At 40.1% G+C, this 16,260-nt stretch overlaps 1 protein-coding gene across 2 annotated transcripts in view; it reads left to right on the top strand.

The window, feature by feature from the left end:
* The first annotated feature begins 580 nt into the window (after positions 1 to 580).
* The window catches only part of HMCN1 (hemicentin 1), a 477,641-nt gene continuing 461,961 nt past the window's right edge, over positions 581 to 16,260 (top strand). For both annotated transcript variants that reach the window (XM_034666795.1, XM_034666794.1), the window contains exon 1: positions 581 to 1,637. In XM_034666795.1, coding sequence (XP_034522686.1) covers positions 1,370 to 1,637 — 268 coding nt within the window. In that variant the 5' untranslated portion in view covers positions 581 to 1,369. The remainder of the gene's footprint in view (positions 1,638 to 16,260) is intronic.

The raw sequence follows: 16,260 nt of genomic DNA, 5'->3' as shown, positions 1-16,260 counted from the left end.
CGAGGTTCCCTCACTTATCAGCAAGAAACCATGGAGGAACACCTTTTTAATGGATCTTTGGCTGAGACTTGGCACATGTTTGTTCTATGGGAGGAAGTGTGAAATGGGGATATTATTCTGCCTCGCTGTGCTAGGAGGATTCAAGCTGCTCAGGAGCATGAATCTTGATGATGAAATTTTAAAAATAAGTTTTCTCTTCAATATGCACTCTTTGTCTCTCATCCACTCCACTGGATCTCCATCCTTTTTTTTTTTTAATAATAATTTTTTATTATGTTATGTTCGTCACCGTACTCCACTGGACCTCCATCCTGTCTTCACATCCAGCTGCCTTCCCTTATATCATCTTTCCTAACCACAATCAGTGGCTCCCCCGTTCCTCCTGTCTCTCGCACTTCCCTCAACAGCCCCTTTCCTTTTCCTCCCGCGTCTGGACCATCCAGATCTCTCCTCCCTCCCTCCTCAGTCACTGAGGAGATCAAAGAGTGACAGTGAGGCTGCCGCCGGGAGAGACATTTCCAGCTCCCCCTCCCGGCTGGGCTGAGTTGTGGGCTGCGAGACCGGAGGCTGGGCTGGGGCGTCTTGGCTTCTGGGGGAACTTAGGAAAGCGGTGTCTGCAGCAGCACTGCCTACAGTAGAGAAGTCAAATTCCCTTTGTGCTGGTTAGTGTGGTGTCCCCTCAGTTTGGGACTTGGCCACACATTCTTGAAAGCCATTGTTCACACTGAGGTTCGGTAAGTCAGGAGCAGCGCCGGGGGGAGAGGAGCTGACCCTGGGAGCGCTGCCCTGGTACCGAACTGACCCTACTCGCGTCGGTGGAGAGAGAAGTCGCCCTCCAGGAGGGGGGCTCCAGCGCCAAGGAGGCGGGGGGGGCGCGCCGCTGGCCAATCAGGAGGCGCGGCCTCGCCGGGCTTCCCCTCCGCGCTCCCGAGCGAGCGGCGCACAGTGGAAAGTTGGGAGCCTGAGTGGTTGGCCCCGGCGGGAGAGCGGCGGCGGCGGCGGCGGCGAGGGCGGCGGGACTCGGAGCGGCGCCGCAGTGCTCGGAGCGGCCCCCGGGGCATGGGCCGGGCGCGCTGCCCGCTCTCCGCGACACGCCGCGCGCGGCCGGCGGGCACCTAGCCGTCCCGGAGGAAGCTGCGTCCAGACAAAAGCTGCCGCATCTCCGCCCGCTCAGCCCCTGCAGCGCTGCGGGGTTGGTGCCCGTCCCCATCGGATTGTCGCCTCCAAACTTTTCCTGGGTCAGAGAACTTTCGGGAGCCTAATGAGTTGCTCTGAGAGGAAACCCCCTGCGTGTTGTTGAGGAGGGCTAAGCACGGTGCTAAGGCGCCCAGGGGAAAAAGGAAAGAAAGAAAAAAGGAAAGAAAAGACAATGATTTCCTGGGACATTGTCCACACCGTATTCCTGTTTGCTCTTCTTTATTCTTCCCTAGCTCAAGATGCAAGCCCCCAGTCAGAGACCGGGGCTGAGGAAATTCCCGAGGGGGCCTCCACCTTGGCTTTTGTGTTTGATGTGACTGGTTCCATGTATGATGATTTAGTTCAGGTAATCGAAGGGGCTTCCAAAATTTTGGAGACGTCTTTGAAAAGACCTAAGAGACCACTTTTCAACTTTGCTTTGGTGCCTTTCCATGATCCAGGTAAGGGAAATATTTATTCATTGTGTTTGTTATTTCTCGTGATTACCTATGTTTTATGCTCCGAAATTATTTCAGGGTTAGGAAGTTTCAAAACCTTTTTTTTTTTCTTTTCTTTTAATGTGTAGCTGAAAACCATTGTAACAAAGAGTTGCTCTTTGGCATCTGGCTTTGCTCCCCCATTCTTCCTCGGGTCTTGTAGGTGCTTGGGCAGTGGTCCCCAAACCTGGAAGTGGGGAATTACAGGAAAAACCGGAACCAGAGTCCTGAGCAAGGACGTGGAAACTGGAGTTCATTGACTTTTTGGTTTTGGAGCTAAAGAATGCTTAATTATGAAGGCAGATTTGGACCTGGGTATCCAGCAGCGCTGCCCTGAGAGCTCCCATCCCGGTTGAGAGCACACTCAGGATAACTCGCACATGAGAGGGGGAGGAAAAACCTGTTGTGTGAGACCCAGGGAAGCTTGTGAGTAATTACTAGTGGAACCGAAAAGGTGAAAATAAAGGAGAAGCCATTCATTTCTTAACTGAATCTTTTCATCTTCGCCCCAAGTCATCATTAGTTCGGTTCACAGATGGGTAGAAACATTATGTCCAAGTCTCATCCAGTAGAAATAAATGCATGTAATTTGGGTGGCGGTGCTCTTTAAAGGTAGTTGAAGCAAAATAACTGTACTTTTCCCCCTAAAGCCATGGGTTTCAGCTGCTCCACTGTAATATGATCCTATTTACTTTTTTCAGTTTCTATTTCAAGTGGCACCTTTCTGTGAGGCTCAGAGAAGCCCTCATTGTCATTGCCGAGGGCAGCATTGCAGGGGGAGCCCTGGGGCTTGCTGTCTGACAGCCACCTGAGTTTCATTAGCGCAAGTCCCTGCCCAGTTGAAGAAATACAGCAGTGGTTTCTTAAAAGCCCTCCCCCACTGTTCTACATTTTTCCTGCTTTGAAAGCCTCTCTCTTCACTTAGAAGACCTCGACACCACTTCTTCGCTATGGGAGCCTGATATTGAGAATCTCAAATTCTTTCCTTGTGCATTTTGACAGACATATGAGTTTACATTATTGCCAGGTCTTAAATGTGGCAAGTTCCAGCTTTGTAAAAAAATATAGCATGGGGAGAAATTTAGAGGGAAATGGAAATTTCTGGGATTTTTTGTTCTTCAAATGATGAAAATAAGAACCTATCCTACTTTTCTGGGACATGGAGGAGTAGGCTAAGTTTTTCTACATTTCTACATTGATAAGTATGAAATGTTTTGTATACTTGAATAAAGAATTTAATGGTCCTTTATTGTTTTTACTGTCTTAGTAAGACACCTCATGTGTTATGTTTCGATTTATTAAATGTCAGGATGCCAGTTGTGATGCAGTTCAAGCCTTTTGCTGTTTTGGAATCGCTTAAATATGTTTCTTCTATGGGGATATAGCTGAAGTTTGCTAAAAAATAAAGTAAAAATTGTTTTCTCTAATTAACGTTACAATTTACTTATGTCCAAAAGACTTTTATGAAATGATGTTGCTGCAAACAACACAAAAATTGCCTCAAGTCATAAATGGAAACTGGATCATCATGATATTTTGATGTGATATGAAAAATTATTGGAATAAATTGTATTGTGGTGTACCGCTTTCCAATTGTTACCAAATGGGAAAGTATGCTGTAGTTGACTTTCCTGTAGTACTTGGCATGCTATAGCTTTTTGAAATAATATAAGAAAATGATTAAATTGGTTCCTTAAATTAATTGCATGTATAATTCAGCAAAATTAACTTTATTGTGATTCAAAGTAGAGAGAAGTGGCCAAGTGTTTGTTATCTAAGACTATTTAAAGTATTTTTGAAGATAAAGAGGGAGAGAGAAATTAAAACATACTAATAACCTTTAATTTAGTTTGCTAATTCACTTTACTGGATTATGATATTATCTTTGTGTGACATTTGTGTGTTTGTGTGTGTATGGTGTATGTAATCATTTAAGAGTTTTTTATTCTCTTGTTTTTTTGATTGGTGATCAGCCTGGAATGACAGAAAGAGCCTTGAATGGGTTTTGGCTGTTTTATTGAGTGACATCAGAAAAGTCAATTTACCTGAGTCCTCAACTATAAAATGAGAGAATTGGATTTGAGCAGTTATAAGTTCTCTTCTGACTGTGACATTTTATGGCTGTCTGCTTTACTTGTGCTTGTTTTTCATAGCTCCTAACACATATGCTGACAGTTGGGTGCTATAACAGACATGGAAAGAAATAATGTGTGGACTTTAATACAATAATTATAATCTTGACAACCTACAGCTTTTCAAAGCTGGATAAGATCTGAGATATGCTCCTAGGCATTTGACAAAAATCTTTAGGCCTTTGCACATGATTGCTTTGGACTTCTGCGTTATAGTTTGGCTCAAGGTGTGTGTTTGTGGGTGCAGGTAAAAATTAAAATACATAGAAAACACGGGCCAGGCATACATGAGGCAGAAGTGTAACAGGTTAACAAGGAGGTGAGAAAATGATTCAGAATATGCCTATATAAGGAAGCCAGTGTGGAGGACCAAAAACACACCCAAGGTAGGAGGAAGTACCAGAGAGGACGAGGATCATGAAAAGTCATGCCAACCTTTTGATGCTGACTGTGGCTAAGATGGGTTTTTCACTTCCATAATTACATTTAATATATTATTTTTTAACAGCTTCATTGAGATATAATTCCCTTATTACATTATCATTCATTTAAAATGTATAATTCAGTGGGTTTTAGTTTACTCATAGGTACATGCAACCATCACCACAGTCTGGAACAGCTTCGTCACCTCAGAGAGAAACCCTGTGCCTTTTACTTATCAGTCCCTTAGCTCCCTATCATCGTCCTCCCAGCACTAAGCAAACACTAATTTACTTTCTGTTGTAGATTTTCCTGTTCTGGCCTTTCATCTGAATGCAGTCATATAATATGTAGTCCTTTTTGACTGTCTTCTTTCATTTTAGCATGATGTTTTCAAGTTTCATTCATGTTATAGCTTGTGTCAGTGCTTTATTCCTTTTAGTGGCTAGATACTATTCCATCGTGTGGATATACCACATTTTGTTTATCTATTAATCCATAATGGCTATTTAGGGTTTTGGCTATTATGAATAATGCTTCTATCAACACTTATGTACTAGATTCTTTGTGGATATATGTGATGTTGTAATTTATTAATAAATATATATTTGTTCTTCATTCCCATTTATTGCATAGAGCTCCTAAAACCCTTGTCATAGCCTAAGCAATGAGAACCATAAAATTGCCTTTTGTTATGTTAGTGGAGTGATTTTTGGATCCCACCTAAGGATGGAGGCTGGTTGCCAGGAGATTCAACCATGTGATTACAGGGTTGGAATTCTCAGTCCCACCCCAGACTTCTGGGGAGGGGAGAGGGGTTGGAGGTCAAATCACTTGCCAGGGGCCAGTGATTCAATTAGTCTTGACTATGTAATGAAGCCTCCATAAAAACCCAATAGGACAGGATTTGTATAGTTTCAGGGCAGTTCACATGTGGAGATCTGGGGAGAATGGCACTCTCAGAGAAGACATGGAAGCTTCATACCCCTTTCTGCATACCTTTCCTCATGCATCTCTTTCATCTGGCTGTTTCTGAGTTATATATCCTTTTATAAAAAACTGACAATCTAGTGAGTCTTTGGGTTTCCTGAGTTTTTTGAGGCACTCTAGGAAATTCATCAAATTAACAAGGGGGTCGTGGGTGCCTCTGATTTATAGCCACTTGGTTGGAGGTACAGGTAACAACCTGGACTTGCAGCTGGCCTCTGAAGTGGATGGGGTTGGGGATAGGCAGTCTTGTAGAACTGAACCCTTACCCTGTGAAATCTGGTGGTGTCTGAGAATAGCTTATCGTGATGTGAGGACCCCCCCCCCACATCCCCACATTGAAATTGGGGGCTCACAACACAAAAGAACATATGTTTTCATTTCTCTTGGGTACGTATCTAGGGGTGAAATTGCTGGGTCATAGTAACTCTATGTTGAATTGTTTGAGGAACTGCCCGACTGTTTTCCAAAGCATTTATACCGTGTTCCATTCCCACCAGCAGTGTGTGAGGGTTCTGATTCCCACACATCCTCATCACCACTACTTTATTATTGAACTTGTTGATTCTTACATAAAAATTTTTGCTGTGCTTTTTACAACACTCAAAATGTATTGCTGTCTTTCTCAGCACACAGCTTTGAGGAGGGCTCTAAAGACAGCTCCTTTTATCATCAGTCTTCCAATTCTCCTCTCTGTAAAACAGGTGCTAGAGACAGACGAAAGAAAAAGGGGCAGTGTGTATAAATGAGTCACTTCATATAAAAAAATTTCTCTTCTCTTTCATTATGTCTCTGGTTTTTCCCCAGGATATCTTTTATCTATCTACATTCATTCACTCATTCACTCACCTATTATGTTTCAGGCATTGCTTCAGACATTGGGCATACGATTGTCTGAATAAAACAGACAAATGCTTCTGCACTCGGGAAGCTTACATTCTACTGGGAGAGGCCACTGGCAATAAGGAAAATAATTAAAATATATATGATGTGTTTGTTGGTGGTAATTGGCCTGGAGAAAACAAAAAGCAGAAAAAGAGTATGAGGAGTTTGAAGTGAGTTGCGTGTGTTGGTACTTAAAATGTGGTGGTCAGGGAAGCTCCCAATTGAAAAGGTCACATTGGAACAAAGACTTGAAGAAGACAAGGGAGGGAGGGAGCAATGAGGATATCTGAGGAAAGACTTTTGCAGGCAGAGGAACAATAAATGAAATGTTCTGAATATGGCAAGAGCATCCTGCCATAACAGTGAAAAGACCATTGTATCCAGTGCAACAGTGGGGGATAGGGAGAAGTTAGGAGGTGAGATCACAAAGTTGGTGGGGCACACCATGAAAGGGCTCATAGGCCACTGTGACTTTGGCTTTTCTGTGAGATGCAGAGCCATTTTAGGGTTTTGAACAGAGTAGTGACATGATCTGACTTATGCATCCACATAATCATTCTATTGTTTGAAAACACTCTAGAGTAGAGCAAGGGTAGAAACAGGGTGGCCAGGAGACTATTGTATCATTCAGGCACAAGAGGATGGTATGTCATGGGTGAAGTTGGTAGCTGTGGAAGTTTGGAGAGAGAGTTGTAGTCTGTGTATATTTTGAAGATTAAACCAAAAGGATTTAATGATGTGTGAGGAAAAAGACAGAAGATAGGCAGGTGCTGAGGATTTCTCTTGAGTGAATGGAAGCATAGCATAGCCGTTTACTGAGATGGAGAAGAATGGGCAAGAAGCAGGTTTGAGAAAATGTTTGGAAGGATGAGGCTTTAATTTTTGGTTAAGTTTGAGATGTTTTTTTTGGTGCGTAATTGGAGATACTAAGAAGGCAGTTGGATATATGAAATTAAGGTTCAGGGGAAGAGGTCTGGGTCAGAGATACAAATTTGGGATACAAAGGTATACGTATAGATGATATTTAGGGCCGTGAGTTTAGATGAGCCACCAACGGACTGATTACTTGAAAAATAGTAAAGGTCTAAGGAGCCAGCCCTGGGACAGCAATTGTGAGCAGTCAGAGAGATGAGAATAAACCAGCAAAGTAGCCTGAGAAATTGAAGTCAGAGACGGAGAAGAAGAGTACATTATCCTAAAAGCCAAGAGAGGAAAGTATTTTCAGGAAGAAGCACTAATTGGTTAATTAAGAGGAGGACCGAGAATTGGCTAGTCAGTTTAGCAATATGGAAGTCATTGGTGACTCAGGAACCATAGTGAAGTGTAGTGATGGGAGTGAAAGCCTGTTTGGAGAGAATTCAGAAGAGAATGGGAGAAAAATAATTGGAACTCTTTGGAATTATATTGTTGTTTCCAACTACTGGAATGGTTGCTTTGTTCATGAAGCGAAAATTGAAAGTAGTTTTGATAAATGATTCAACCAGTATTTTACAAAGTGCAAATTCAATGTATTAGAAAGAACATCCAATTTGAAACAGAAGATTTGTGTTCTTTTCCTTATTCTGTCATTTGAGCAAATCATTCAACCTTGCCAGACTTCTGCTTCTCTCTCTGTAAAATTTGTGCCTTGGTAGGTTATTAATAAGTTTGTGATTTTAATAACTGTAATATGGTGAAAGATAAGTGACTGCAAAGGGGTTCAAAGTAGCAAGGACTTGATTCATTGGGAGAAATATCAGCTTACTTTCTCTGCACGTGAAGAGTTCCGTTGTAATAAAACCTGTGAGCCTGGAGTGACTTTGTATGTTTCTTTCTGCAGGACCTACAAGGTGTTAGGAAAACATTCTAGGGTTTTTGTGAAAAGATGCTCTTAGAATTTAATTCTGAGCAATAGCAAAATCACTGGAAGCCATAATGAATAGAAAGATTTTTATAAAGAAAATATTGCACATTTAAACTTTGAAAACCTATACAAACTTATATGAACTAAACTTCCAATTGAAATGTTTTGAGTTCCAATAGGTATATGAAAAAGAGCCACAAAGCCGTTCGTCTCCTTTTGCTTCTAGCATATTCTACAAGAAGAAAGATTTTCATGAGGAAAAGGATTGGTCTTTAAAGTCCAAGAGAAATCCAACCAAAGGCGATGAACTAACATTTAAGAATGAGAGATTTTGGTTGGACAATGATAGCTTTGTTTCCTAGGATGATAGAATATTTTAACCTGAGAGAGTTGTAGATACTATGTCACTGGATGTTTTCTGAGGATCTGTAGAGGTGTTTTTCTATGTACAGTGAAAACTTTCTCCCAACATATAAGGACCAAATTTTGATAAATCAAATATGTTAAATGTGTTAGGGAATTTTCTATTTAACCAAATCTTATCTGACTCCCATGGAACAGTCTTTTGTTGTTGTTGTTGTTGCTGTTGCTGTTAAGTTGAGGAACAGCCGCCTAATTGATTGTTGGTAAATCAGAATTTGGTTTTGCTTATGGTTTGTCTCTGGTCAAACAAACAATAACCATTCTCAGTGGTCTTTATAATTCTGCTTACCCACCTTTCTTTCTGACTAGACATTAACCTCCTTGGGCAGGGACTACCCCATTTATCTCACAGACCTGGAACACAGTAGAAACACAAAGAAATGTTTCATGAATGAATGAATGAATGAGTGCTGGAAACAAGAACCAGTGATTTCTCTGGGTATTTTAATCTTGCCTTTGATTTCTGCGACTTTACTTTTTATTTTTTAAAGATTTTATTTATTTAACAGTATGGAGATTTCCTCAAAAAGTTAAAAATAGAGCTAACCTATGACCCAGCAATTGCTCTACCAGGTATTTATCCAAAGGACATAAACAGTGATTCAAAGGGAAATACGTACCCCAATGTTTATAGCAACAATGTCCACAATTGCCAAAATACAGGAAGAGCCCAGATGTCCATTGACAGATGAATGGATAAAGAAGATAAGAAGGTGTGGTGTGTGTATATATATATACACATTATATACATACATATATATATGTGTGTGTGTGTATATATATAAAATATATATATGTAATGGATATTACTCAGCCATCCAAAAGAATGAAATCTTGCCATTTACAATGATGTGGATGGGACTAGAGGGTATTATGCTAAGCGAAATAAGTCAGCCAGAGAATGACAAATACCATATGATTTCACTTATATGTGGAATTTAAGAAATTAAACAAATGAACATAGGGGAAGGGAAGAAAAAATAAAAGATGAAATCAGAGAGGGCAACAAACCGTGAGACTCTTAACTATGGGAAACAATTTGAGGGCTGCTGGAGGGAAGGTGGGTAGGGGGATGGGGTAACTGGGTGATGGGCTTTAAGATAGGCACTTGATGTAATGAGCACTGGGTGTTATATGCAACTGAGGAATCACTAAATCCTACCTCTGAAAATGATAAAACAGTATATGTTTTTAAAGTGATTTTAAATTAAAGATTTTATTTATTTCACAGAGAGCGCGAGCAAGCACATGAGCAGGGGTTGGGGCAGAGAGAGAGGGAGAAGCAGACTCCCTGCTGAGTAGGGCGCCTGATGTGGGGCTCGATCCTAGGACCCTGGGATCATGACTTGAGCCAAAGGCAGGCGCTTAACCAACTGAGCCACCCAGGCACCCCATGCGACTTTTCTTTTTAAATCATAACAATCAGAAGAACAAAACTAAACAACATAATGATTTACTAATTCGGCCTTTTTGGTGATGCATATGTCCCATCTAAGATTGAATATGATTTGGAGGTAGCATTGTGACAGGTAATGCCTGAGTCTTTAGGTAGTCATTGAATGTTTGTATAGCAGGTGAATTTAGGGGAGGTTGGATTTCTATGCAGTGTGGAATGTCTCAACTGAACTACCTTCCATTTTTTACTAAATTGGTTGAAAAAGTGTCACAACAAATAAATTAATTTCTAAGGAGCACTATAAACCAAAGATCCATATTATAGGGAGTTCTTACAAGTTTACAGGGATTCTCAACCTTGGTTTTATTTTTTCTGATAAATTTCCATGAGGATTCCCATCTTTATGGAGAATAGGAAAGATTTAAAACTGGACTTATATGAAATGTAAGGTGTAATGATATCAACTTTCCCTACTTGAGTGATATTATGGTTAAATAAGACGGTATATGTGCAGATCCTTTAAAAGTGATATCAGTGGTGGTGCTCTTGCTGAATGACTCACATTGGTCAATAAAGAATGAATGGCTGCTGCAGAGGAGCCAGTTATTAAGAAAAATAGTAGAATATTTATACAATAAGACTAAAACATTAAATGGAAAAATATCCCCTTGATAATGTGGCTATTAACCTCTGGGCAAAGGACAATTCAAACAAGTTCAAATGTAGTTCCATTCTAATAATGTTCACTGCTTGAGAAGCATGTATTCTTTGCTGCACTGGTCCCTTGAGCCATTGACCACTGCTTTATAATTGGGAAACTGGCAAGAGAATTTAAAAATCCAAAGATAAATCATATTCATTGATTCATTCATTTATTCACTTAGTCATCAGTCAATAATAGACTTCTTACTATTTGTCAAGGACTGTGATAGGTACTTTTGATTAAAAAATAATGAGGCATAACTTAGACGAAGTTAACAGTCTCTGGGAGAAGAGCAAGAGAAATAGCAATATTATACACCATGATACATTTTATAGTGGAAAGAAGCACAGGGAGCTGTGTGAGCCCAGAGCAATGCCCCTGACTCAGAATTCAAAAGGTGATGATCCCCAAAGTGTTTCTGGAAGTATAGCCTGGGCTGAAACCTGAATAAATTGCATAAGTAAAAGTAGTTTAATCAAAATATTAAGGAGTTTGGATTTCACCCTGAAAGCTCTCAGGAGCTTGGAAGGATTATAAGTGAGGAGTGACATAATTGGGTTTTCATTTTAGATCTTTATCTCTTGGATGGATTGGAGCAAGGTGTCCTGAGAGTTGAGAGCTGAAAGCTGAGGTAATCACAGTAATTCAGGGGGGAACTATTGAGGTGACTTGGATATAGGAAGATTGTAGATTTCTGAGCTATTAGCAAAGTCCAATGGATTGGACTTGGCCCTTAGAACATGGGAAAAAGGGAAATATGAATTCCTACTCAGGTTAAAATATGAAATTGGCATACAACTGAAGAGAATATATATGTAAAGTTGGGGTGCCTGGGTGGCTTAGTTGGTTAAGCATCTGCCTTCGGCTCAGGTCATGATCCCGGGTCCTGGGATCGAGCCCTGCATCTGGCTCCCTGCTCTGTGGAGAGCCTGCTTCTCCCTCTTCCTCTGCCTGCCACTACCCCTGTTTGTGCTGTCTCTCTCTCTCTGTCAAATAAATAAATAAAACCTTAAAAAAAAAGAACATAGATGTATAGTTCGTTTTAAGAGATACCATTACTCTCAGGCCGGTAGTCTTGATAATAAGCTCCTTATACATTAACTTGCCTAAAAGAAAGTATCAACCAAAAGCATGGGGGGGGGTCAACAATGAAAACGAGAGTCACAAAAATAGCTAAGGCTTTGTACAACCAAGTTCTTTATTTTAATTGAGGTATTCTTGACATATATTAACTTCCGGTATACAACTTAATGATTTGTTATTTGTATATATTGTGAAATGATCACCACAGTAAGTCTAGTTAACATCTGTCACCATACCTAGCTATAAAAATTCGTTTTCTTGTGATGAGAACTTTTAAGATTTACTTCTCAGCAACTTTTAAATATGCAATACAGTGTTGACTATATTCACCATGCTGTACACTATATTCTCACGACTTACTTATTTTATTACCGGAAGTTTGTACTTTTTTTAATAATAATTTTGTATTATGTTAAGTTAGTCACCATACAGTATATACTTAGTTTTTGATGTAGTGTTCCATGATTCATTATTTGCATATAACACCCAGTGCACCATGCAATATGTGCCCTCCTTAATACTTTTTGATCCCTTCACCCATGTGACACCCTCCCTAACCCCCGTTTGGCAACCACCAATTTGTTTTCTGTATCTATGAGCTCGGTTTTGTTTTTAGATTCCACATATAAGTGAGATCTGTAACAGTATTTGTCTTTCTACGTCTGACCGATTTCACTTAGCATTATACCCTCTAGGTCCATCCATGTTGTTGCAACTGGCAAAATTTCCTTCTTTCTTATGGCTGAATAATATTTCATTGTATATATACCACATTTTCTTTATCTACTCATCCATTGATGGATATTTAGGTTGTTTACATATCTTGATTATTACAAATAATGCTGCAATGAACATGGGGGGCCCATATATCTTTTTGAGGTAGTGTTTTTGTTTTCTTCGGGTAGATACCTTAGTGGTATTGCCAAATATTATGGTTGCTCTATTTTTAATTTTTTGAGGAACCTCCATACTGTTTTCGATAGGGGCTGCACCAGTTTATATTCCCATCAACAGTGCGCAAGGGTTCCCTTTTCTTCACATCTTTGCCAATGCTTGTTATTTCTTGTCCTTTTGGTAATAGCCATTCTAACAGGTGTGAGATGATATCTCACTGTGGTTTTGGTTTGCCTTTTCCTGATGACTAGCAATGTTGAGCATATTTTCATGTACCTGTTGGTCGTCTGTATGTCTTCTTTGGAAAGATGTCTCTTCAGATCCTCTGCTCAGCTTTTAATTGGATTGTTTGGTGTTTTTGCCAAGTTCTATCTAGGGTTCAGAATGTTAGTTCTTTCTACACTTAAATAACCAGTCCACCCATCAGTATTATTCTAACTGTGGCAATAGACTGTTTATCTTTATAAATATGTAATGATGTCATTACATATTTGGATCATACTATTAACTCTCCTTGTTTTGATTGCATGCTCCCGGAACAGCCTCCTGATAATTTAACCTAATGCACTTTCCTTATGGGGAGAGAATGCTCTGGTCAGACTTGCACATACATCAGATTTACTAGACAGTTATATTCTTCGTTGATAACTCATATTTTGGCATACCAGTTTTATGTATCAGTCTCTATTGTTTAAAATATTCTGACAGTGTCAAGTTCAAGTTTTTGAGTTTGTAAGTCTGAGAGCCAGAACTTGGTTGGTGGTGAATTTAACAAAGTAAATGTCTCCTTGTGTGGGTCTGTTTGGGTGGCCTGTCTCCAGGTATCATTCCTCAAGCATCTCCAACTGTCAGTGTCAACTGAATAGTGCCAAGTAGCTGTTCTGTCCACTTGAAACTTACAGAGATGACAGCTGAAGCCACTGGAATACATGAGATCATCCAAGGAGAGTATGTACACTGAGAAAAGAAAGAAGACAGGGTAGAACTATGGGGAACACAAACACTTAAAAGACAGAAGAAGGCTGCTATGAGCCTGCTTCTTCCTCTCCCATTCCCCCTGCTTGTGTTCCCTCTCTCGCTGGCTATCTCTATCTCTGTCAAATAAATAAATAAAATCTTTAAAAAAAAAAAAGACAGAAGAAGGGAAGTTCATAAAGGATTCTGGAAAAGAGAGTCCAGGAAAATAGGAAGAGAAACTTGAGTAAAATTGAGTGCAATCTAAGAGGTAATTAGATCTAAGCAGGAGAAGTTGTTAATTCTGTCCATTTATAAGGTTACAGAAAATAAAGGCTAACCTCACAGGCTGAAGTGGACAGTTCATTGGGGTTGTGGAGCCATGAGGCTGAAATGGGTAAGAAAATGGTGCTAGCAAATGCAGTCTCTTGACTCATGAAACATATCATTTTGGTTAAAAGCATGGGCTGTGGAGTCTGATGCTTGGGTTGGAAGCCTGACTCCATCAATTACTTGTATGATTTTAACTTCTTTGTGCTTCAGTTTCAGTAACTAGGAATTGTGTGAATGTGAGGATTGAAATAATAGATGTCCAAAACTTAGCACAACCCTTTGCACCCATTTAATTCTCAAAAAAACATTGCTTATTGGGACTTAGTATTGAGAAAACATTTTTTTAAAAGAGGGGACAGAGGAGAGAATTAAGTACTGCTGGAAAAGAGTCAATAGAGTAGAAGAGATGGAAAAATGCCAGAGAGAACAGGTAATTTATGAAACTAGGACTTTGAGGAAGCAAGAGGAGATGGGATTCTACGTAGAGGAATTGGTTGTTGGTAGGAGAAGACCTTCAGTTCTTTAGTGTGATAGAAGAGAGACAGATCACAGATAGCATGGTCACAGATGAGCTGGTAGGTGGGGATGCAGGATCTTAGGTCACTTCTTGTCTGATGGACTCTTTTTACTCAAACAGAACCGTCATTTGATGAGAGGAGGGAAGTGGCAGAGGATAGACAAGGGATTTTAGAAGAGTAATGGAATTTTGGAGGTCAAAGGTAATTATAGGGACAAATAGATTGTTTCTCAAGATGAGTTGTGGTTCAGAAGATGAATTTATAATGCTGAACTCTGCCTAGCTATGTGATTTCTTTAGCAGCTCTCAGCAGCTTGGGCATAACTGCTGAGGTTGACCATTGGTTTGATCCAGGACTGGGATTTTGTTGAGCAGCTGTGACTAAAGAAATGGAATATGGTTGAGAAGGATATTGATAAGAGAAAGACTGAAGAGGCAGATCTTAGAGTCAGATCTGGATGTAATGGACTGACAAAAGTTGAGATGATGCATGTGAAGGACAAAATGACAAGGACGCTGAGGTCATTGGTAAGAATAGCCAGAGTGATTGATCATAGAATTTAGCTTGCATAGCAAAGGAAGTTTAACTAGAATGAAGATCATGGGATTGAGATCAAGGAACCTGAGTCTCCAGGGTTGAACGTGGTTGTTAAAGAAACTCAGATAATAAGAGAACTTAAAATGGTGAGGAAGATAGTAAGTCAGGCATCAAATTTATATTTAATAAGAATTATTGAGAAGTCTCCAGGTAACAGTTAACAGTGATGAAGAGGGTTAGAGGGTGTGATAGGTGGCATGCACCCCAAAATGGCAGGTGTTTTCTCTGAAAGTAGAGAAATAATGGACTGGGAGTGGATCAGCAGCCACCTCCTGTCCCTGGTGTATCTGAGGTGTTGGGAATGAGCAGACCCCGCCAAGGAGGACTGTCGGGGTGGTGATGCCATCCAAGGACAACCCTGTTTCAGCTAAAGTGGGACGTAGATGGAGAGCTCTGTGGGAAGGTGGGTTGGAAGGTCATGGGATTTGTGAGATCATAGGATAGTGAATGGATGGGTCAAGAGAGAAAACAGAGTAAGTGAGAAGAGGAATGGTTTGCATTTTTATTTTACATATGAGACAACTGAGGCTTATGTGATATGAATTCTCACAAAATGTACAAAATCTCCTGAAAAAGAATAGTTTCCTCTAAGTTATTTTTTTGCCACCTTCTTTTGAGAAATGTGTGAGATTGAGGGAATGTGCCCAAGAAGGCATGGTGAAGGGACCACTGTGTTGGTTTGCTAAGGCTGCAATAACGAAGCACCACAAGTTGGGTGGCTTAAACAACAGAAATTTATTGTCTTCAGTTCTGGAGGCTGGAAGTCTGAAATCAAGGTGTTGGCAGGGTTGTTTCCTTCTGAGGGCTATGAGAGAGAAATCTGTTCCATGCCTCCCTCCTAGCTCTGGTGCTTTCCTGGCGGTCTTTGGTGTTCCTTGGCTTGTAGATGCACTGATCTTTGCTTTCATGTTCACAGGGTGATCTCCTTGTGTGAAATTTCCCTTTTTTATAAGGACACCAGTCATATTGGATTACTGGCCTGCCCTACTCCTGTATGATCTCATCTTAACTAACTATATCTTTTATAACCTTATTTTCAAATAAGGTCACATTCTGAGGTGCTAGGGGATAGGACTTTAACATGAATTTTGCTGGGACACAATTCAACCCATACTGGGACCACTCAGTAATTAACATTAAGAAAACAAAAGTCTTTAACTCTTATGAGTCAGTTTGTTCTAGAAATTTCTGATAACAATGTTTGTATCAGGGAGTATCATGGACTCTAAGCTCTGATCTCTTTTTGGATAGGAATGAGTTTCTCATTGGGAATTATGGAGAGGGGCATTAATATGTTGGGGTACTATTTAAGTCCTTAAATAATTTGAATTTTTAAAAAAATCTGTGCATTTTACTCTTAAATCATTTAATACTAGAGATCATTTACCCTTAAAACATTTAATTAAGTTTTATTGATTT

This window comes from Ailuropoda melanoleuca, chromosome 8 (assembly GCF_002007445.2).
Source record: "Ailuropoda melanoleuca isolate Jingjing chromosome 8, ASM200744v2, whole genome shotgun sequence".
NCBI lineage: Eukaryota > Metazoa > Chordata > Mammalia > Carnivora > Ursidae > Ailuropoda > Ailuropoda melanoleuca.
The sequence above is the reverse complement of the archived record's forward strand: the minus strand, read 5'-3'. Positions and strand labels throughout refer to the sequence as shown.